This window comes from Bombus flavifrons, chromosome 9 (assembly GCF_040668555.2).
Source record: "Bombus flavifrons isolate JBK064 chromosome 9, iyBomFlav1_principal, whole genome shotgun sequence".
Taxonomy (NCBI): domain Eukaryota; kingdom Metazoa; phylum Arthropoda; class Insecta; order Hymenoptera; family Apidae; genus Bombus; species Bombus flavifrons.
The window spans coordinates 8,154,399-8,175,385 of NC_138450.1; the positions used below are offsets into that span (position 1 = coordinate 8,154,399).

At 27.2% G+C, this 20,987-nt stretch overlaps 3 protein-coding genes and 2 non-coding genes across 9 annotated transcripts; 4 read left to right on the forward strand and 1 right to left on the reverse strand.

The window, feature by feature from the left end:
- The first annotated feature begins 2,534 nt into the window (after positions 1 to 2,534).
- Positions 2,535 to 2,606, forward strand: TRNAD-GUC (transfer RNA aspartic acid (anticodon GUC)). Its single transcript has one exon. It is a non-coding gene; the product is annotated as a tRNA-Asp (tRNA).
- A 917-nt stretch (positions 2,607 to 3,523) lies between these two features.
- TRNAD-GUC (transfer RNA aspartic acid (anticodon GUC)) lies at positions 3,524 to 3,595 on the forward strand. The gene has a single exon. It is a non-coding gene; the product is annotated as a tRNA-Asp (tRNA).
- A 2,845-nt stretch (positions 3,596 to 6,440) lies between these two features.
- Positions 6,441 to 12,792, forward strand: LOC138183478 (PHD finger protein 14). Of its 3 annotated transcripts, none has more exons than XM_069120411.1 (14): positions 6,441 to 6,742; positions 7,662 to 7,823; positions 7,914 to 8,156; positions 8,259 to 8,470; positions 8,550 to 8,704; positions 8,808 to 9,082; positions 9,153 to 9,608; positions 9,670 to 9,958; positions 10,051 to 10,288; positions 10,476 to 10,660; positions 10,724 to 10,862; positions 11,035 to 11,327; positions 11,408 to 11,516; positions 12,129 to 12,792. In XM_069120411.1, the coding sequence occupies exons 1-14, from the start codon at positions 6,700 to 6,702 to the stop codon at positions 12,147 to 12,149; spliced, it is 2,820 nt and encodes a 939-aa protein (XP_068976512.1). In that variant the 5' UTR covers positions 6,441 to 6,699; the 3' UTR covers positions 12,150 to 12,792. The 3 variants fall into 3 exon arrangements, with proteins under 3 accessions (XP_068976512.1, XP_068976513.1, XP_068976514.1); XM_069120412.1 differs by lacking the exon at positions 12,129 to 12,792 and adding an exon at positions 11,803 to 12,111; XM_069120413.1 differs by lacking the exon at positions 6,441 to 6,742 and adding an exon at positions 7,287 to 7,478.
- LOC138183479 (methionyl-tRNA formyltransferase, mitochondrial) lies at positions 11,398 to 14,810 on the reverse strand. Of its 2 annotated transcripts, XM_069120415.1 has the most exons (7): positions 14,494 to 14,810; positions 14,196 to 14,393; positions 13,992 to 14,114; positions 13,702 to 13,880; positions 12,990 to 13,184; positions 12,790 to 12,879; positions 11,398 to 11,511 (listed from the first exon to the last, which is right to left on the reverse strand). In XM_069120415.1, the coding sequence occupies exons 1-7, from the start codon at positions 14,718 to 14,720 to the stop codon at positions 11,483 to 11,485; spliced, it is 1,041 nt and encodes a 346-aa protein (XP_068976516.1). In that variant the 5' UTR covers positions 14,721 to 14,810; the 3' UTR covers positions 11,398 to 11,482. The 2 variants fall into 2 exon arrangements, with proteins under 2 accessions (XP_068976516.1, XP_068976515.1); XM_069120414.1 differs by lacking the exon at positions 11,398 to 11,511 and having other exon boundaries at positions 12,628 to 12,879.
- Positions 14,811 to 14,906: 96 nt separating this feature from the next.
- On the forward strand, positions 14,907 to 20,924 carry rad50 (DNA repair protein rad50). Of its 2 annotated transcripts, none has more exons than XM_069120409.1 (17): positions 14,907 to 15,362; positions 15,578 to 15,727; positions 15,863 to 16,304; positions 16,401 to 16,555; positions 16,631 to 16,829; positions 16,911 to 17,134; positions 17,206 to 17,571; positions 17,645 to 17,765; positions 17,850 to 18,228; positions 18,308 to 18,513; positions 18,578 to 18,915; positions 19,007 to 19,426; positions 19,601 to 19,726; positions 19,811 to 20,086; positions 20,167 to 20,300; positions 20,379 to 20,510; positions 20,585 to 20,924. In XM_069120409.1, the coding sequence occupies exons 1-17, from the start codon at positions 15,132 to 15,134 to the stop codon at positions 20,847 to 20,849; spliced, it is 4,164 nt and encodes a 1,387-aa protein (XP_068976510.1). In that variant the 5' UTR covers positions 14,907 to 15,131; the 3' UTR covers positions 20,850 to 20,924. The 2 variants fall into 2 exon arrangements, with proteins under 2 accessions (XP_068976510.1, XP_068976511.1); XM_069120410.1 differs by having other exon boundaries at positions 20,379 to 20,500; positions 20,585 to 20,754.
- Positions 20,925 to 20,987: the final 63 nt, after the last annotated feature.

The following is a 20,987-nucleotide window of genomic DNA, read 5'->3' on the forward strand; positions in this document are numbered from 1 at the left end:
TTTTTAGTTTACCTCAATTTAATATGAATAATTCCGCCTAAAAGTATGAAATCTTCATAAAGTCGTGTAAAAAATACATAACTGCTATTATAATAAATGCATTTATGTTGAATTGGGAGTTTCTTCACCTTTTCCCAAATTTTTAACAAGTATCCGTTTGACAAACCTTCCAGAAAAATGTAGGATTTTTCACAATTTTCTATAGCGAAACCCGTTAAAATATGCTTCAACATACCCTGTGTCTGTATCATAAATAACATCAAAAAATCATATCAACTAACTAAAACTGATAAGTATGTATGACAATAGAAGAATATATAAAAAGTGGTAAGAAAATCAAACTACAATTATACTTCAAAATTTTACTTTTAAATTATTGTTTTCTATTGAAGATTCGTAAATGGTCAGTAAGTTGGAATTATGAAGAGATACATCTTTCAAAATATCACTAGCTAATTTCAAATCGTTCAAATTGAAAAATATTCGATTGAATATATTTTCATGTCGAATGATCTTCTTTTGAATTATTCGCAAATCACACGTTGCACGAATTTTAATTTTCATTGATGTACTGTACGATGTAAAAGTATCTGAGGTAAGAGGTGAATTCTTCCACGAAATTTTCTTTCTCTCATCATCTGTATAGTCAATATTGGTAGCAAATATGTTGCAAGGATGAATCAAGTCATTCGTCAATTTTACTTCCCAAAATCCTCTTAAAAGATCAGATACATCAAATTTAGCAATTCCTAGTAAAATTTCCTCTTTCGTGATTGCTTTAGATGATTTTGATACCGATTTATCATGGTCAGGTCGGCCAGAAATTGAGGGTTCAATAATTCGTACGCCAATTACCTAATTACAAAAGTTGATACGTTCTTAAATTATTTCGCTCATTATACATATATACAAGATTCTAATCACCTGGACAGCAAGAAATTTTGTTGTAAGAAAATTAATCAATTCTTTCGGTTGAAATTCCTCACAGAGGAAACACTTAACAAATTCGAAATACATGATTCTATTTGGAATATAGCATGGTGTGACAATCGTACGATCTACGAAAAGAATTTTCATATATATACACTTGAAACCGTTTTCAATCACTATATTGGCCGGGAAATTCGATAACTGTTCCAATTTGATCGATATAGGATTCAAATTCATGCGTAATTGCTTGTTTGTTAAAATATTTTGACACTGTGCGTACATCAAGATCGATGAAATACATGGTAGTTGTGGTGTTCGGTTGTAACTAGTAATTGTACCCATATCTAAAAATAAAGTTGTTATTATTTTTTATTCGGAACTAGTGTAAAATTATTATTTCAATTTATACTGAAGATACAATTATAGATCATAGGTCTTTTAAATAGCATAATATTTAATTCTCTATGATGTTCTGAAAACTGAATATTGTTTTCATATTTTAATTTGGTGATAAGTAAGATTTTTTCTATATAACAAATTATATAAATTATAAATTGCATATTGGTGATTTTAAGCGTCGATGTGTAATGCAAAAAATTTCACTTTCGAACAATTACAATAAGAACTTGCAAATACGCTGCGTGTGACCAGTAAAAGTAAGTACATATGTATACGAATAACAATATATGTATATATATAATTAAATAGAGACTTGAAGTTGTTTGAAAAAAGATAGTAGAAATTTTAGGGATTACGACAATGACGAGAAACCAGACATTGGATTGACTTTAAATAAATCTGATCACAGGAGAGAAGAAGGTGAAAGATCTTTCTAGTAAAATAATTGTAAGGAAAAGCACAATAGTTATGCTAGAACTTCGTAGTTGAATTTATGTTCAAATTTGCCCATGAAAGGACAAGGAAGCCAAAAGTTGAAACAGTCTTTAGTTTTCAGTACTATGGAACTTTATAAGAGAAAGTGGCAGACATTTGAGGGTGTTACAAATTACTACACTGTATCGTGAATCAGAGGGATCGAATGATTCCACAGGGCGCAGAGAAGGAATATTCTCCATAAAGTCATCAATGAAGACGTTCAAAAACTGTAAATGCATTGTATATTAAATTAAATTTTACTAAACATTAATTTTACATTAGATTTCATACGATAAATATAGTATCTATGATTACAATATATATGAAAAAATCACGCATAATACAAATATAATAAGCAATAAAAAATTTACAATAATGAGTGTGGTTCACTAAATATATTCTACCAGGAACTTTCATCTATTTAGACAGTCAAGGTTACATTTATAGCAAAGACAATACGTATTACATTACGAAACAAGCAGACGAAAAAGCAATTCTTTATAGAATTGACTTAAACTATGTGAACAATAGTTGGAAATATAATTACAAACAAACTATTTAAGATAGATCAAAGTGACTCGCACCGGCGTGACATAAAAAGATGTCGGACGTACGAATGATTGTTAAAAAGAAAACTACGCTACACATTATTAATAAGTAACTAAATAAAATACGCATACTAAATTACGCTATATATTTTCGAAAAATAATGACGCGAGACGTAAAAATCCTCGTTAGTACAGTGGTCAGTATCCCCGCCTGTCACGCGGGAGACCGGGGTTCGATTCCCCGACGGGGAGTTCCAATTTTTTATCATACTTTCTTTTTTTTTTATAATCCTATTTTATTTTAAAAATAACTTACTTCATATTCTATTTGGATATACTTCAAAGTATTGTGCAAACTACAAATCAAAGGCAAAAATAACTACCTCATGTATAAATGCATTTCTTAAGTTCTATTATATAAAGTATAAGTTAATATACGGATTTTATGTACAGTTAACTTATAATTAGTCATTTTAGACCTAATAAATCAACTGTAGTCGACAAGTTTTACATTACTCCAGTATATGAACCAGAAATTTGATTATATAGTTCCTGTGTCACATTCTACAAACAAAAGAAGTCATAGTCTAAGTAAAATGCTCTTTTAATGCCTAAAATTACCTTGTAAACTCCTTTATTGTTTAAAACCCTTATAAATACTGTATTAATTCCGGTGCAATAAACATTCGTTTTCAGAAAAGAGTGGTCAGTATCGCAAGTACACATCAAAAAGCCTAGGATCTTAGAGCAGGTGTAACGAAGCAGCACGACGTGCAAACCAAATATGGTCCGTGCACTCTCTTGCTTGGCCTACAGAACTATAGGAGAACGGCACCCTTTATGTATTTAGTGTATATCTATTTGATTCCCCATTTGATTCCGCATTTATTCCCCCTGTCCACAATCCTACATAGTATAAACACTAATATATATATATATATATATATATATATATATATATATATATATATATATATATATATATATATATAAATAGATAGATAGATATATACTTTGTAAGAAGAATTTCGTAAATTTATGTGTGCACTAAGTGATACTAAGTTATTTTTATAATATACATATTTTCGAAAAGTACAAAATTATAAAAATTTTTATCAGTATATTGGTCCGTATATTAATTAAAATTGAAATGAAACATAATCGCAAGGTCCTCGGTAGTATAGTGGTCAGTATCCCCGCCTGTCACGCGGGAGACCGGGGTTCGATTCCCCGCCGGGGAGAAAATTTTTTTTCATTCTTAACCATAATATTTCTTAAGCAAACCATTTATTATTCCCATACAAAAATTAGTATGTAATCTCAACTTAATATAATATATATCCCATCTCAATCCTTTTCTTTCTTTACTATGTTACTGACACCGATTTTATAGTATTTTTTTGCCATTTTTCTATACAAAAATCATGACTAAGGTATAAACGATTGCGTTTACTATAACATAAATATTGTAACATTAAGTGCAATATATAATAGACAAATATATAAATAATGCAAATGAACCTCTTCTAATCTATAATTTTCTGTTACGTTAGCTGTTATACTTTCTGACAGGTTTATTGCTGACCTTGTAAATATAATTATTGAGAATAACAATTAACAGCATTAATTATATATATAAGCACATAAATTACGTTTAGTCCCTACACTATAAAGCCTTTAATCTGTTGGAAAATAAATCTAACAATTATAAATTATAAACTACGTATAAAATGTAAAAATTACCAGAAAACAAGGCTTCGGCGGATAAACATATCTCATATGTATCTATTCTGTGTTTTTGATTTTCCTTCTCATTTTTTTTAATTTGGTTCTGTCGAGTAGATCTTTTAGTCTGTTTTGGCGACGATTTCCTTTCATTCTCAATCGAATTTGTGGCAATAAATTCAAGCTTTAAAGATTCAGGTGGAAAACGTCCTTTTCTCAACATTTTCCGAAATATATATTCATGTATACTATCTAATGAATTTTTTTTTTAAATATGAATAATGTTAATACAAGTTTTTAAATTTTTATTTCGTTATGAATCTTTCTTTTTAAAATTTTTATTTATATAGTATTCTACAAGTTATTTCTTTATATAAAAATTGTATTTTTTTAATATGTACCTGGTATTACATCAAGATATGTAGTAATACTAAAATCACCATGAATTTCATCTGTAATTATTATAGGTTGTGGAAGTGGAGGAGTTGAAGGTTTAATAAAATTGGAATGATACAAATTAAGGGGATATATTTCAAGAAATTCTTCCTGCCCTACATTAATGGATTTATCATCCATATAAAATCCTTTTACTTGATCTTTTTTAGCTCTATGAAATAAATATAGGAAATGAAGAAGCTAAAACAATAATAGTATGTTGTACAACTAAATATATTATTGCATGAATAATTTAATGACAACTCAATGTAAGCATTCTTTAGCAATCTTTAATTAAATAGTACAAAATTGTTAGAAATATATAAAAAGTCAGTAAAATAAACTATATAATTATCATGATATAACTAAAAATGTAATTTCATAATTATTAAACACATGTATTGGAATATTATTGATTTGAAATATTGTATTTCAAATAATTGTTACTTTAAAATTTGCGTACATACATCGAATGTGACTTACCTTTCAAAAAATTTTTGTTTTCCACAAAATATATGACAATTAATTACATAGTTAAAAAAGTTTTTTAATTGCATTTCATTTAAGTGAACTAAATGATGAATAGAAAATATGACCCAACATGTATCTTTATTTATTGGACATGGTATTGATCTTAAACAAAAATCATCATTTTCAGTATAGATCTATAAAGAAAGATAAAGAAAGCTATATTATGTTTAAATTTTAACGTTGGATTCTAGTATTTATAGCAAAGGAAACATTTGTAAATTGTAATAGATGAATTTTCTATTTATAAATAAAGTTATTGTTAATTACTACTAATTTATTATAAGAATTACTCAAAATTTTTAATAGTGCAAAAAAGTAATTTCTCTAGTACTGTATATATATTGTAAAGTAAAATTTATTGAAATGTCTACATACAGGACTTGTTTATTAAAATATTAAAGAGTCCGACATATATATATTGTATATATATAAATTTTTATATTTCTCTATATATTAAAAGAAAATGATGTACCTTCGTTGCTTTTTCCCAACAACGACAATCAAATTTAAAATTATAATTTGGAAAAAGTTCATATTCCACGTGTATTTCGGCTAATATTTGACCTACATATATAATATTCTTCGAAGATTCTGTAATTTCAGATGTATCCTTACTTATTTCCTTTTCTTTACGTTGATGTATTATTTTCTTTTTAACCTTATCTTTAATTGCATTTTTATCATTTTCAATATTTAAATTGGGTTTAGTAGAAATTGAGAATCCAAATGTTAGTATAAGATGCATTACAATTTGGTATTAATTATTTTATTACTATCATTCATTAATACGCTGTATTCTTTAGTTTATTTTAATGTAAGCTTCTCTCAGTATCAATATTCCTCTTTAAATGTCAGATTTCGGTGAGTTCTATGTATAATATGTACTTGTAAATTCCTCTTATTATATTAAATATTTCTTATTATTAATATAATTATATTTGTCCATATTGTTTTAATTATCATATAGTTTAAATTAAAGGTCTATAATAAAAAGATAGTTATAACATTTAGTAGCTTTAAACTGTGACGAATTAAATTTATAAAAGATTTTTATGAGATATTTGAAGGTATAGAGACATGTAAAATATGTGAAAATATATAAACTATTTAAAGTAAAGTGTATTTAATAAGTAAAACAAATCTCTATTTAGGATCGATTTCTTTAATTAATATAGTAAAAATATGATTATGCATATATTGTAAACATTTGCATTTTATATATAATCAGTTAAGAGAATTTGGAATAAAATAAAAAATAAAATTTTATCTATAAGATTAACATCTAATTATTGAATATATTCAACAATGATCATTATAAATAAATAATTACTTAAATAGATTAATTGTAGTTCCCGCTGAAGGATTTCGGGATTCAATATGGCGATTGGATTCTGATTCGGGTAGAAACATAGCGTCGGAAGGATAACATTATCGAAGGAAGTTTCTTTATAATTTTGTACAGTAGTTAAATAATTCACTAAGAGACTTCAAAATATAAATATGAAACAGCATGTACACTATTATGATATATAATTATCATATATATCATAAACTTTTAATTTTTATATGTTAATAGTAATATATTTAAAGAAGTTATTAAATTTTATATATGTATATATATACAACTACAAAGTGAAGAAAACTTGTGCCAAGAATGTCTCAGGAGGACGATGTAGGATTTTTATATAAAACAATGAGTAAGTTGAGGAAATAATTTGTTAAAATATTTAATATGATAAACAAACATAAATAATCGTTTTTTATAACATATATTACTGAAATTTTTGTTTCAATTTTTTTTTAATTTTCTAAATAATTTTAACTGTAATCTTGTCTTTCTTCTCCCTATTTCACAATATTAATTTAGAATCTAAACAAAATCAATTAAAGATATAATGCTATACAAAACATGTTTACATTTTAATTCTATGTATGTATTCTGTTTAAACATACATGCTTAATTGAAATAAATATAAAAATCTAGTTTAATTAATAAGTAAATTAAATTTAGAATAATAAATTGCACAATTTTATTAATTTTACAATATAAATATATTATAAGCTTACGTTAACACACATAATTTTTTTTCTAAAATATCATAATATTTCCTTTTTTAATTTTTTATTTAAAAAATAATTAATGCTTTAATAATAGCTTATTTAAAACGATGAACAAAAATAAAAAAATACACAAAATAGTTATCGTAATCGTAATACACGAAACCGGCGTCATATATTACGCATACGTCAGTATTTTACATTGACGATTTGATGAGTTCGATGCATAGTGGAAGACATTTAAAAACTATATAGCGGTATATGAATGTGTCAGAATATTTAAAAGAAATATTAAGTTTGTGTGAAAAAAAGTATGAAATTTTACCATTGAAATTAAACAAAAGTGTTGCTTTAAGAGTAATATGACTAGCATTTGTACGTATTTACCGTGAATTAAGTACATAACCTAAAATTAATTTTTTATACCTTTTTGGGAGTGCATATCCCTCGGATTAAGTATGTTGTTGATAGAAAAATGTTTATTGTTGTATTTTATTCCTTTTGATGAAACATTTAACAAATAAGTAACAAATTATTATATAAAATAATTCTTTTTAGTTGAAAGGGATCCAAAAAAGAGGAGGGTTAAGCCTGTAGGATCAGCACAATCTTTACTTGATTTTGATTTAGGTGAAAGCTCTGATGATAGTGATTTCAGAATTGAGGATCACTGTGAAGAATCTGATGACGATTCAGTGGATTCTAATGATATTGGAAAAGGTAAAATATACTGATGATGATCTTTAAACATAATATTATGAACATTTGTTTTGAAATTAACTAATATAAATTTGTTTACATTTATGAAAGAGGAAGAAGATGTATCGGAGCAATCTGATGACTCTTTGGAAGATCCATTACTGAAAAAAAAAGAAAATCCTAACTTGACTGTAGGAGATGTAATTGAACAAGCTAAGCAACAAGCATTAAAAGGAGGTTCACTTGAAGATAAATTAAATAAAATGTTGATTTGTTGTGGTTGCTTAGGAGACAGAAGTGATGATGTTAATGAAATTGTTGAATGTGATGGATGTGGTGTTAGTGTGCATGAAGGTAAAAATTGTTAATTGTTAATTTGTAATTTAAATTTTATTTATAATCATAAATATTGATAAGTAGCTGGTAAAAATAATGTTTAAATTAATTTTATTTAAGGATGTTATGGTGTATCTGATGTAGAAAGCTTTTCAAGTACTGATTCTTTATGTCAGTCAGCACCATGGTTTTGTGAAGCTTGTAGTGCAGGAATTGAAGATCCATCCTGTGAACTTTGTCCTAATAAAGGTGGAATTTTTAAAGAGACTGATGTAGGTAAATGGGTACATTTAGTATGTGCACTTTATGTACCTGGTGTTGCTTTTGGGGAGGTACACAAACCTTTAATTTTTGTTAAATATGGGCTAAGATCATTTCTAAGTATACATGTACATATATATGTTTATTTAGGTTGATCGCTTATCAAGTGTAACACTGTTTGAAATGGCTTATAGTAAATGGGGAGCAAAACAATGTTCTTTATGTGAAGATGCACGTTTTGCCCGTACAGGTGTGTGTATAGAATGTGATGCAGGGATGTGTCATACATATTTTCATGTCACTTGGTAAGAATTAGTTGTAAATACAATTAAACTATTCAATATAAATAAAAACACAGTACAACAAGTTTGGAATCAACTTAAAAGACATATTGTTATGTTTTTGCAGTGCGCAAAGAGAAGGACTGTTATCTGAAGCCCATAGTGAAGAAGTTGATCAGGCTGACCCATTTTATGCACATTGTAAACTTCATTCTGATAAAACACTTGTTCGTAGACGTAGACGCAATTGGTTGGCGTTACAACTACGAGCACAATACCGACAACAATTATTAAAACAACCTAATCATTTAGATACTGAAGAACAGCGTAGAATACAAAGAAAATTAGCAAAACATAGGCATAAATACCTGGCTCATAAAGCCTCTAGGCCACCACCATGGGGTATGTTAATTAACTACATACGTTAATTAAGCGTAAAATATTACATAAAATATTTATGTATTATTTGTAGTGCCAACACAAAAAATGCCTCGATTATTAACTACTTCAGCTTCGGCTTGCCGGCAACTAGCAAGAAAAGCTGAACTCATGGGTGTTGATACTGCTGCATTGGAAGCTCAAGAAGCACAACTTGTAGCTTTGGTTGATGTTAGGAAGAAGTGGCATATTCCACCTGCTTTTAGTGTAGAATTCATTGGTTATTATTTAGATCGCAATTTGCGAGTCACATCTATGAAAAGGCGACTACAAGAACTTCTTGATATTAATTCTCAATTGCTTAACGAACAACAAAGATTAGATAGAAGATATGATGAAGTAATGAAAGATAATGAAGAACAGATCCGAATAAATGTAACAATAAAAGAAAAGATAGAAATGTATCACCAAGTGCTTCAGAGTAGTGGTTATGTGAAACCTCTTCCACAAATAACTGATTTAGCAAAACCAAGAATAGCACCAACTTTAGGTAAGTTAGATCTTAAATATACTGTACAAAAAGAAACAGATATATCATGATTTTTAAATAGGTACAGGTTTAGGTGTACCTACTGCAGCGGCTTTGAAAATGGGTGTTGGTTTTCCTTTACCTGTTGGTAAAGGAACAGAAGGAGTACGTGAAGGTAGAGTGTTAAGCAGTCAAGCACAAGATCAAAATCATAAAGGCGAACTGACATTAAGGCATCAATGTGGAATATGTAGGAGATCTACAAATCAACATTTACTTGCAAAGTGTGACACATGTCATCTTCATTACCATTTATCATGTCTTAGTCCACCTTTATCACGTATGCCGAAAAAAACGAAACTTATGGGATGGTATGTATATTATGTCTATATAAATAATGATGTATTCTATTTATTAATTATTTACTATATAAATACAATGTATACAATATTTTCCAATGTAGGCAATGTTCTGAATGTGACAAAGAATCTTCTGGGTCAGAAGTTGAACGTGTTGATACCTCAGCCCCACGTAAATTAAGGCATTGTAAAGATGATTTGAATTTAACATCAACACCAACACCACCACAAGAAGTGCAATTACCTACAACGCCAACAACGCCTAGTACATCCAAAAATTCTTCCGCCAATCTTAATAGTATAACAAATGCAACCACGCCTGACACACCTACAACACCAAAAGTAAATACATATTGTTAAATGTTCTTTCGAAAAATTTGTTTTTTTTATATTATATATATAAAGAATATATATATTATATTGGGTTGCCAATTAAGTGATTGCGGATTTTGTCAATACCACCTAATGACAAAATCTGCAATCTCTTAGTTCCCAAACCAATATATATATTCTCGTCTCTAATATATAGGTAACTATAAAACCAGTTGGACCACAACCTCCGTCTTCAACTCCCATTCAATCAAGTGAGCCAATATATAATCAACAACCTATTAATAATGTGACAATAACAAGAGAAGGTTCACCTGAATATATGGTAGCTTCAGCAGATGGTACAGAATCTGTTTCACAGAGAAGCGCAAAAAAAAGAAGAAGGTATGTAAAATATGTATATCTTCATATAAATATGAGCCATAACATTTTTTCGAATTTTATTAGGGAGAAACATAAAAGATATACGCCTGATCCAATTACGGGTATAAAGCAAAGGAAACGCAAACATAAGAGAAAAAGTCTTGATGTGGAAAATCCTGAAGGACAAAGTCAACCAGAAATTCATAGAAGAATTACAATAAAGGTATTCATTTTGTAGCTATTCATAAACTTTAGTGCTGTAATATGTGTATGTGCATATATATATATATATATATATATATATATATATATATATATATATATATATATATATATATATATATGTATGATGTATGTATGTATGTATATCACCTCATAATTATTTTATTAAATAGATAAAACCAATTCCAAGACCAGAAGGAGATGTAGCATCAGAATCAAGTCCACAAATGTTTGTTGCCACATCTACTAGTACTGAAATTACATCACCACCGCCATTACCTAAACTACCACCACCTCCACCTGTTCCACCTTTACCTTCAAATACTGTTCCTGTAACAGCAAATGTATCTACTAATAATACAAATAGTAGAACATCTACAGGAAATGGAAAAAGAGGAAAAGATACAGACCTTTTAACACATTGCAATGTCTGTGATATGTCTGGTACCAGTCAAAATCTCGTCATGTTAGTTTACTTAAATACATCAAATATTTATTTCTTAAATATATGCTGGACATATGAATTCATCATTTTTCGTATCTCAGGTGTGATGAATGTAAAAAATGCTACCACTTCACCTGTCTTGATCCACCAGTTAAAAAATCACCCAAAAGAAGAGGCTATTCGTGGCATTGTGCGGACTGCGATCCTAGTGTAAGTTAATCAAGTTTTGTTGTTTACATTTATTGCAACATTAACCCAAAATATACTGTTAAGGTACTTTTTATTTAGTCAACACAAGAAAAAATAAACCAAAGATCGATTTATAGATAGTGAATCATAATTCATAGAATATCTAGATACTACTAGTATGTGACAAAATATGAAGTACTTTAATATAAAATTTATGTGAATTATGAATTCTCTCAATAATTTTAAAATAAATAGAACAAACAGTCTTATTAATAACTAGTTGCTAACATTAACTAATTATTTTCAGTAAAAGCTGTGCCATCTTTATTTATTGAATAATCAAATACAACGTTCCATTTACGAAATATCGAATGGCAATTAGTTATTAATACGAAAAAAAAAAACTTAAAATCTCACTTTTGTAAGAAAATGGGAACAATTCTTCATAAAAGATGGATAATACACCTACACTTCGTATAATTTCGAAGCAGCCAAAGCAACAAATTAGGCTAAAACTTATTTATGGATACTTTTATCTTTGATCTAAAATTGTCACTAGGAATATATCTTGAAGCTAATTTAATTCAATAAAAGAAAGAATCTGTAATAGTAAAAATATTTCTTTCATTTCAGGCCTCTGAATCTGAGACTTAATATCAACAATTTTATGTCTGCAGCTATAATTCTACGTTCAAACAAATTAAGACATTGAATATTGTTTTTTGTAAAAATACAGAATATAGATAAAATTTTCCTCTAATCATAAAAATCTCTTGAAAATACATACTGCAAATTTCACTGTTAAATATATATTAAAATTTCTGCATATATTTAGTGAAGTTTTTAGTATTTATTTTCAATGGGTTATTCTGCCTAATTTTTAATTTTTATTTCTAAATATGCTTATATGTGTATATATATTTTTGTTTCTACACATGTACATTATACGTGTGTATGTGTGTGTACTTAATATTTATCAAGAATCCTACATACACATATATTTTTGAAGGTAAGAAACAATTAAAGAATCATACAATTTCAGAACCTCTTTTGATACTTATGATATAATTTAGTAATTATTAATATAAGTTCTATAAAAAATATTAAGACAAATTTGATTTACAATGATATATGTATAATATTTTTTTATATCACAAACAAATTACATTACATTTACATTAAAAATAAATCAACATTAATTTCGAAAGTTACATTGAAGTAAATAATATTTTCGTCCTATTTTGTCCAGATATGTAACCATTACAAAAATTAAGAGCACTCATAGTACGTTTACCTTGTACAGTTACTTGCTTTGCAGAAACAAAAGTGTTTTCTTTACACTTTATAATCAATGCATTATTCTTTTTACTATATATCACGGTTCCTATAAACACAAAATATTGATAAATATATATATTCATTAATAATCTAATATTTTAAATACTTTATTTAATATTCTAATATCAAAAAGTATACATAAAATTACAAATTTACCTGGTTCTGCTCCTTCAAGTTTTGTTACTATTGATTCTGATTCAATTTTATGAACATCAAATAACTTTATTTTTGCATTTTGAAATGAAGTAGATAAAGGGTATAAACCCACAAGAGCACGATATAAGTTATAAACATTTGTTGCAGACATTTTATTCCAATTAACTAAAGATATTTTTGACGTTATTTTTGGTGCTGAAAATTATATTGATCTATACTTTATAATGCATGCATCATTATAATCCGATAATTTATCCATGATAAAATATACAAGATGATTTATGTGAAGCTGTTAAAAACTATTTTCTTTGATACCAACATTGCAGATATATTTGCTTTCCTTTGTGTGTAACATTTAATAAAATGACTCTCATTGTAGAATATGCTTACATTTGTTAAATTTAAATTCTTTGTGGCTGGTAACTTTTGTAACTTTTCAACTGTGTAAAAAGTAATGAAAAAATAAATAAAAAAGAATATTTCAATCAAATATTATTAAATCCAACAATAGCTAGCTATATATGATAAAATATTAATATGTCATTCTATTTGAAAAAAATGAGAGCTGAGAGATCTCCTTTTATAAAAGCTGTTGTGTCTAAAATACTTAGTCCTCTGTTTCATTTTAATTAAAAAGAAAAACAAGCCAGAACTTGCAATAATTTTTAAGAAAACAGCTTGTAATACTTTATGACTCATTTTGTATATTTACCATATGTTACATTTTCTTCATCTTGAGGTCTTGCAGATTTTAATAATTCTAATAAATTTTCAAACGTTTCTTTTAAAAGATTTGCACCAAGTTTTGCTAATTTTGTATATAATTCTGGCCGAGTTTCATGTTCATCAATATCTATTGCCTTCTGCAATATTATTTCTCCTATATCAAATCTAAAATAATATTTAATTCAAATAATATTAAGTATGTTAGAATATTCTCTTTTTTATACTTGTACAATACAACTTTCTAAATTTTTAAAAATAAATAACAGTGAATTTTACCTTTTTGGCATTATTTTCATTATTGTGATACCAGTTTTTAAATCTCCATTTATTAATGTGTAAATTATTGGAGCTGCTCCTCTCCATCTTGGTAATAAACTACTATGTACATTCAACATGCCTCTATAAAAGAACAATAAATATATGTCAATACATGAAACATTGATACATAAATAAATTGAAGATTCCGAGAAGATAACTTACAGTGGAAATGCATTTATGATCTTGGATGGTATTAAATGACCAAATGAAACAACTATTCCTATATGAAACTCTGATTTATTAATTTCAACTGGCCATTTATTTACAATAATTTTATTTTCTTTTGCATATTTTGTGACAGAATTTTCCCTTTTTTGATTAACGGTAACAATTTCTAGTCGTTCCACTTCCTTAGATCTACTATACACAAAGATATGTGATTAAATTTTCAAATTTATAAATATAAATATAAGGTATAAATGGAAGGCTTATAATATAAAGATATCAGTATTATTCTTACTATTTGCTATACAAGACTTTCAAACTTTCGACAGCAAATTCATCTGTGCCAAAAAATAATACCTTCCATGCACCACTTTGCCGTTTTTCATGTGATTGTCTATAACAAGTATAATGTTTATTATATATTTTTGAATTACAAGTTAGAAGAAATATTTTATTTACTTCTTTTAATGAATATAAAAATTGTACTGTGTTATACACTGCACGACTGAAAATTAAATACATGGTTATGTTTTCACAATTTATTGAACACTTTTTAAGTCACGGAAACATATATATGCTATCTAATCCAAAAGTGTTACTGTATTTCAAATAAGATAAAATAATATAATATATACACATATGATATATTCTAACATATATTTAGCGTGAAATGATTTAATAATTGAATTATAGCATCAAAATTGTAACATTTTTCTTTGTGTCTTTAAGATTGAACTTTCTCGTCTTAACTATATTTTACTCTATGTTACGAGTGCCATGTTAGTTTAATACGCGCGAATTCGAAGTCGCACGATCTTTTCAATTCATTGTTCACTGGGTAAGAGTAAATTGACGTGCAATTCGATCTATTGTTTCCGTTTATTGTATTACATTATTCCGTAATAAACAAGCTAAATTCATATATTTTGGACGATGTCACGAATAAGGAGACTTTCTATTCGTGGTATTCGTAATTTTGGCGATTTGAATGATGAAGCTAAGATTCGATTTTCTCGTCCTTTGACACTTATTCTTGGTCCAAATGGTACTGGAAAAACGACAATTATCGAAGCTCTAAAATTTGCTACTTGCGGTGAATTTCCACCTGGTTCAGATCGAGGAAAATTCTTTATTCATGATCCAACTCTATCGGCGACACCATCGGTATAATATAATATCCATTACATATTACATTATGCATAACTATTTTCATATATTTAATTAGTATAAGTTAAAAGTTTTAAAAATAAAATAAAAGTTTTAAAAGTTAAATAAGTTTTAGGTTATTAAGTTTAAAGGTATTTTCTTAAAATAATTCTTTTTAAAAAGTATGTAATACTTACGCTTTCTCTATGTAATTAATTTATTTTTTTGCATAGATCCGAGGTGTTGTAAAAGCTGAAATAATTGATGCAGCAGGTAATATGTACATAATATGTAGAACGATAGAGTCAACAAAAGGAAATGTGTCAGTGAAATTTAAAACTCTCGATAATGCTTTAAGCAGAATAATGAAAGGTCAAAATAAGGTATGTTCTTTGTAAATATAAATTATATTAATAGAATTAGTAATATACATTAGATAGATTATATTATATATAGAATTTTTATATATTATATATATAGGTGTTTTTAATGATGTTTATGATCTTTTGTTTATATAGCCAGTATCAATATCTAATAAATGTGCTAATGTTGATACAGAACTTACATTAGCAATGGGAGTTTCAAAACCCATTTTGGATTATGTGATCTTTTGTCACCAAGAAGACCTCAATTGGCCTTTTCAAGATGGTAAAAAATTAAAAGAAAAATTTGATGAGATTTTTGATAGTGCTAGATTTAATAAAGCTCTTGAAAACATTATGAAATATATCAAAGATATGAATCAAAAGATGCATATATTGAAAGAGCAAAAACAAAATTGCCAACTTATTGTTAATGAAGTAGTAGATAAAGAAGCAAAGCTTGAAGATAATAAAAAACGATTGGAAGATTCCAAAGCCAAAATTGAGGAATTTGATAAAGAATTAGAACCTGTGCAGCAGAAAATTAAAAAATTTGAAAAATTAGATGCTGATTACAAAAATCTGCAAAATGAAGAAAGTAATGTTTTGATAAATATTAATAATAATTTATTTCATAATTAACTTTTTTATATATATTTATAATTTTTGTTTTTATATATATGGTTTCTTTTAGAAAGAAAAAAAGCAGAATATGACATGTTCAAACAACAACTGAATAGATTAGAAGAAGACTTACAATGTGTGTTTGAAGGGACTAAAGAAGAATTATTAAAGCAGATAGAATCACATGATGAAGAATTAATAGGACAAACTGACAAAATAGAAGAGGTATTATTAATATCTATTATTAAACAAAAAAGATGTGCTAAATGTTGATTGAACTTTTCTTTGTAAAATATTTAGCTTGAAAAAAGATTAAAAAATATTGCTGGAAAAGAGTCTAGCATATCAAGTGATTTATCTAATGAAAGAGTATCCAATGGTTCTTTAAGACAACAAATTAAAGATCAAGAAAGGAAGGTTAATCTTCGCAATGCAATATTAAATGAAATATTATCTTCTTGGAATCTTGATAACATTGATGCAAATGTATCAGAATTAGGTTTGAATCTAAAAAGATATTAAAAAACAATTTTATGTTTGAACTGACATATATGATCATGTAAAATTAAAAATTTTTTAGAAATAATGGCCCTTACTAGCCGGCTGACTGAAAAGATGGAAGAACTACGGCATTGCGTAGAACAGAAAAGATTGAAAAGAGAAGAAGAAGAAAATGCATTACACAGAGCAATTGATTCTTTACGTAGCAAACATTCAAAAGTAGAATCAGAAAAAAATCTTAAAGAAAGTGAAGTAACACAAACAAAAGAAGAAATTAATAAAATAAAATTAGATATTGTGCAGGTTGTATATTTTTTTCTTCAAAATATTATCATTTTTATTTTTTAAATTTGCTTAAGATTTTTTATTTCTAGCTTGGTGCAGTAGCAAGTAAACTAAGTTCCATTGAGTTAAAAATACAAGAAGTACAGAAAAAAGTTCAGGAATTAAATGAAGCAATGGATGTGAATGTTGTGAAAAAAGAAGTTGTTAACAAAATTAAGATTCGGAATGAAATGGAAACACTTCTAAATACGGTTGATGAAGAAATAGCTTTATTATCGAAACAGAGTACGCAGCAAGCTGAATTAGATTTAAATAAATCTACATTGCATTCTAAAGAAAAAGAAATAGAAGAATTAAAGAACAAACGTGAAAAAGAAATAATGACTTTATTTGATATTAAAGAACTATCCCAAACTAAATTAAAAACTAATCTAGATGTGGTTCAAAAACAATTGGTATTTAAAGATAGTCATTAAATTTACAATCAGAAAGTTTGTGAATTTAGTTGCATAATTCTATTAATTCTAGGCGAATGAAATGGAATCTATTAACCAAGAAATTCAGGCAGAAGAACGTCGAATAACTACATTAGAAACAACAATATCACATATTGAACATGAGCTTCAAAATAAAAAAAGAGAAATAAATTGTGAGCTTAAAATTAAATAACTAAAAATTATATTTATATACCAATCTTTAAACTTATCATTGACAATACATCTTTTTATTTTAGCGGATAAAGAAAAAGTTTCATCAGTTTGTCACTACAAAAGTTTTGATGAGACTTTATTATTACAATCGAAAAAAGTAAAAGATCTTCAAGACAAAAGGGGAATGTATGCTCATCAAAGTGTAGCTTATAAAGAGTATATGAAACAATTAAGAGAAACAAATCCTTCTTGTCCTCTATGCCATAGAGATTTTGACGAACGTGAAAATGTTGTAACTTTATTAAAAGAAATGGAAAGTGAAATGGAAAATCATCCAAATCGTTTGAAGGAATGTGAAAGAGAATTGAAAACACAACAGGAAAAATATGATAAAATGTTGCAATTAAAACCAGTCGTTGAAAAAATAATACAATTAGAAGAGAGTGAATTACAAAACTTAATGTAAATTTTTTATTGTTTATGTATTTATTTTACTATTTTGTTATAAAATTTATAACACTTCATACAAACAATATTTTAGGAATAGTTTAGAAAAATCAAAAAATAAGTTGAGTATATCTCGAACAACTGTAATGGAATTAGAAACGAAAAAATCTTGTCCTAAAAAAAAATTAGCAATATGCAAAGATATCGTAGGTGATATTATGTTATGGGATACATACATTGATGACATTTTCAAACTGAAACAAACAATTGATAACTTACAGATTCGTATGACTGCTGCAGGTATATTAGAAAAAATTAATTTTTTACCACATTTATAAAGAAATTTATTTATTTATTTCTATAGGCATTAAGACCAAACGTAGCCTTGAGGAAGCTCAAAGTCAAAGAGAAGAGTTGAAAATGTCTTTAAAAAATATTCGCGATAATATTGAAGAATTACAATCTAAAATAAATATGCATAATGAAAAATTAAATAATGCTCGACAAGAACAAAATACATTACAGGAGGAGAAATTAAGGATCCAATCAGATATACAAAAAGTAAAAGAATTGAAGGAAAAACAGGAAACCTTGTACTCAAAAGAAATTTCTCTTTGGAAATCAATTAATATGTTGAAGAAGCAAGTAACTATAGCAGAAACCGAATTAAATTCAGAGCTTGAGAAATTAGAAGAAAAGAGGGTATATTTTTAAATTACTTTTTGTATAAGAATATTAGTGCACTTTCATTAAATTTATAATATAAAAAATGTGCAATATATTTCTATTTTAGAAAGATAATTCGGCGAAACTGGAATGTGATAGAAAATTGGTAACAGATGCAGTTAGACGTTTATCTGAATTACAAAGAATACAGGATGAGGTTGATATTTCCGTATACAGTAATGTTCCCGAATCTTTAGAAAGCTCTGAAAAGAAAATAAAAGATTATGAAAAGTTGCTTAATGAACTGCTTTGTGAAAAAAGTGATATAGAAACAACGATTAATAAATTGAAGGAAAATGTTACTCGTCAAGAAGTTCGAAAAAGGGAGTTGTCAGATAATCTTGCACTGCTGCAAGTTCAGGAAACAATCAAAAATTTACAACAACAATATTTAAGAATAAAGGAGAAATTGAATGCTATAAATCATTCTCAAGTACTTAACGACTGGAAGAATGTACAAAGTAGAGAACAAACTATACTCCGTCAGGTAAAGCGTTTTATAATTGAAATTTTACATGATCACATATATACTATTTCTTCATACTTTGTATAATTTATGTATTTACCTTTGTTATACTTTAATTGTTTACGAATGCTCTGAAAAATCATTTATTTGCAATATATTTTTATAAATTTATATATTTTTCTAAATTATTTTTAGCAAAATATAATTAAGGGAAATCAAGAAGAATTGGAAAGAACACTGCAGCAATATACGCAAGAACTAAAAAAGGATATATATAGACAAGCTCGTAAAAATTATAAAAGCAAATGCATCGAATTAACGGTAATATACAATACAGAACTTTCAGTTCTTATATTTTATTCGATATTAATAACGTAAATCTTAAATAATTTTTCTTTGTTCTAGGTTATAGAAGAAGCTATATTAAACTTAAAAGCATATAGCAAAGCATTGGATGTGGCTATGATACAATATCATGAAGAGCGTATGGCCACAGTTAATAGAATCATTAAACAGATGTGGAAACTTGTATATACTGGAAAAGATACAACATCAATAGAAATTCATACAGACGCAACCGAAGGGATAGGTAGCACAAGAAGAACATATAATTACAAATTAGTTCAAATGAAACATGGTCATGAAATAGATATGAAAGGTCGTTGTAGTGCTGGTCAAAAAGTAATTTTTAATTTACAGTAATAAAGATAGTAAAATAATGTATTTTATTATTTGTGTACGATCCCACATTTAATTAACAGGTTCTAGCGTCGATAATTATAAGACTCGCTTTAGCAGAAACATTTTGTAAAGATTGCGGGATTCTTGCATTGGATGAACCAACAACAAATTTGGATCAAGAAAATGCTGATAGTCTAGCAGAAGCATTGGCTACGTATGTTGTAATAAATACTTATTAAAATTATTTTTAATGTATAATTCGAAACTTTAATGTATTATTTTCATGTTAAAGGGTTGTCAAATTGCGATCACAACATCAGAAAAATTTTCAGTTAATTGTAATTAGTCACGATGAGAAATTTTTATTCAAATTAGCTGAATTAAACAGTAATAAAGGATTTTATCAACTTTACCGTAAGCAAACGTACGTCTATAACAAATACATACATGTACACATACTATATTTTGCTTGTTCAATTGTAATTTATATATTTTTAGCGGTTACACAGCAATTAGACATTGTCTAGTGAACAGTCAAGATTGTATTGCGTCAGATCCCATAAAACAAGAATCTGACGAAGAGGAGTCGTCTAATGAAGAAAGTGAAGAACGTTTCATCTTACAAGATAAATTACATGAAACAACTTCGCAAAGAAAAGCGCCTAACGAGCAAACACATAAGAAAAGAAGACATATTTCGGATGATGATGCTGATCCTCCTACTGAAAGCGCAACATCAAAAAAGAGATATATATTTCAATAAATTGCTCTTGTATAACTTAAATAAAATATAAATTACTATTTGCATAACTAAAACATAGGATTAAAGATTATTTTTTTTATAAATAGAATTTCTCTTATTATATATATTATGATTTTGAAGAAATAGTCTATCCATACC

Coding starts and splice junctions, on each gene's coding strand:
- LOC138183478 (XM_069120411.1), top strand. CDS start 6,700: ATGTCTCAGGAGGACGATGTAGGATTTTTATATAAAACAATGA. Junction 9,959..10,050: donor AAAACGAAACTTATGGGATG/GTATGTATATTA, acceptor TTTCCAATGTAG/GCAATGTTCTGAATGTGACA. Junction 11,328..11,407: donor ACCAGTCAAAATCTCGTCAT/GTTAGTTTACTT, acceptor TTCGTATCTCAG/GTGTGATGAATGTAAAAAAT.
- LOC138183479 (XM_069120414.1), bottom strand. CDS start 14,720: ATGTATTTAATTTTCAGTCGTGCAGTGTATAACACAGTACAATTTTTA. Junction 14,115..14,195: donor ATCATAAATGCATTTCCACT/GTAAGTTATCTT, acceptor GTTCTTTTATAG/AGGCATGTTGAATGTACATA. Junction 13,185..13,701: donor TGAAGAAAATGTAACATATG/GTAAATATACAA, acceptor TATAATTTTCAG/CACCAAAAATAACGTCAAAA.
- rad50 (XM_069120409.1), top strand. CDS start 15,132: ATGTCACGAATAAGGAGACTTTCTATTCGTGGTATTCGTAATTTTGGC. Junction 15,363..15,577: donor CTCTATCGGCGACACCATCG/GTATAATATAAT, acceptor TTTTTTGCATAG/ATCCGAGGTGTTGTAAAAGC. Junction 16,556..16,630: donor AAACTGACAAAATAGAAGAG/GTATTATTAATA, acceptor TAAAATATTTAG/CTTGAAAAAAGATTAAAAAA.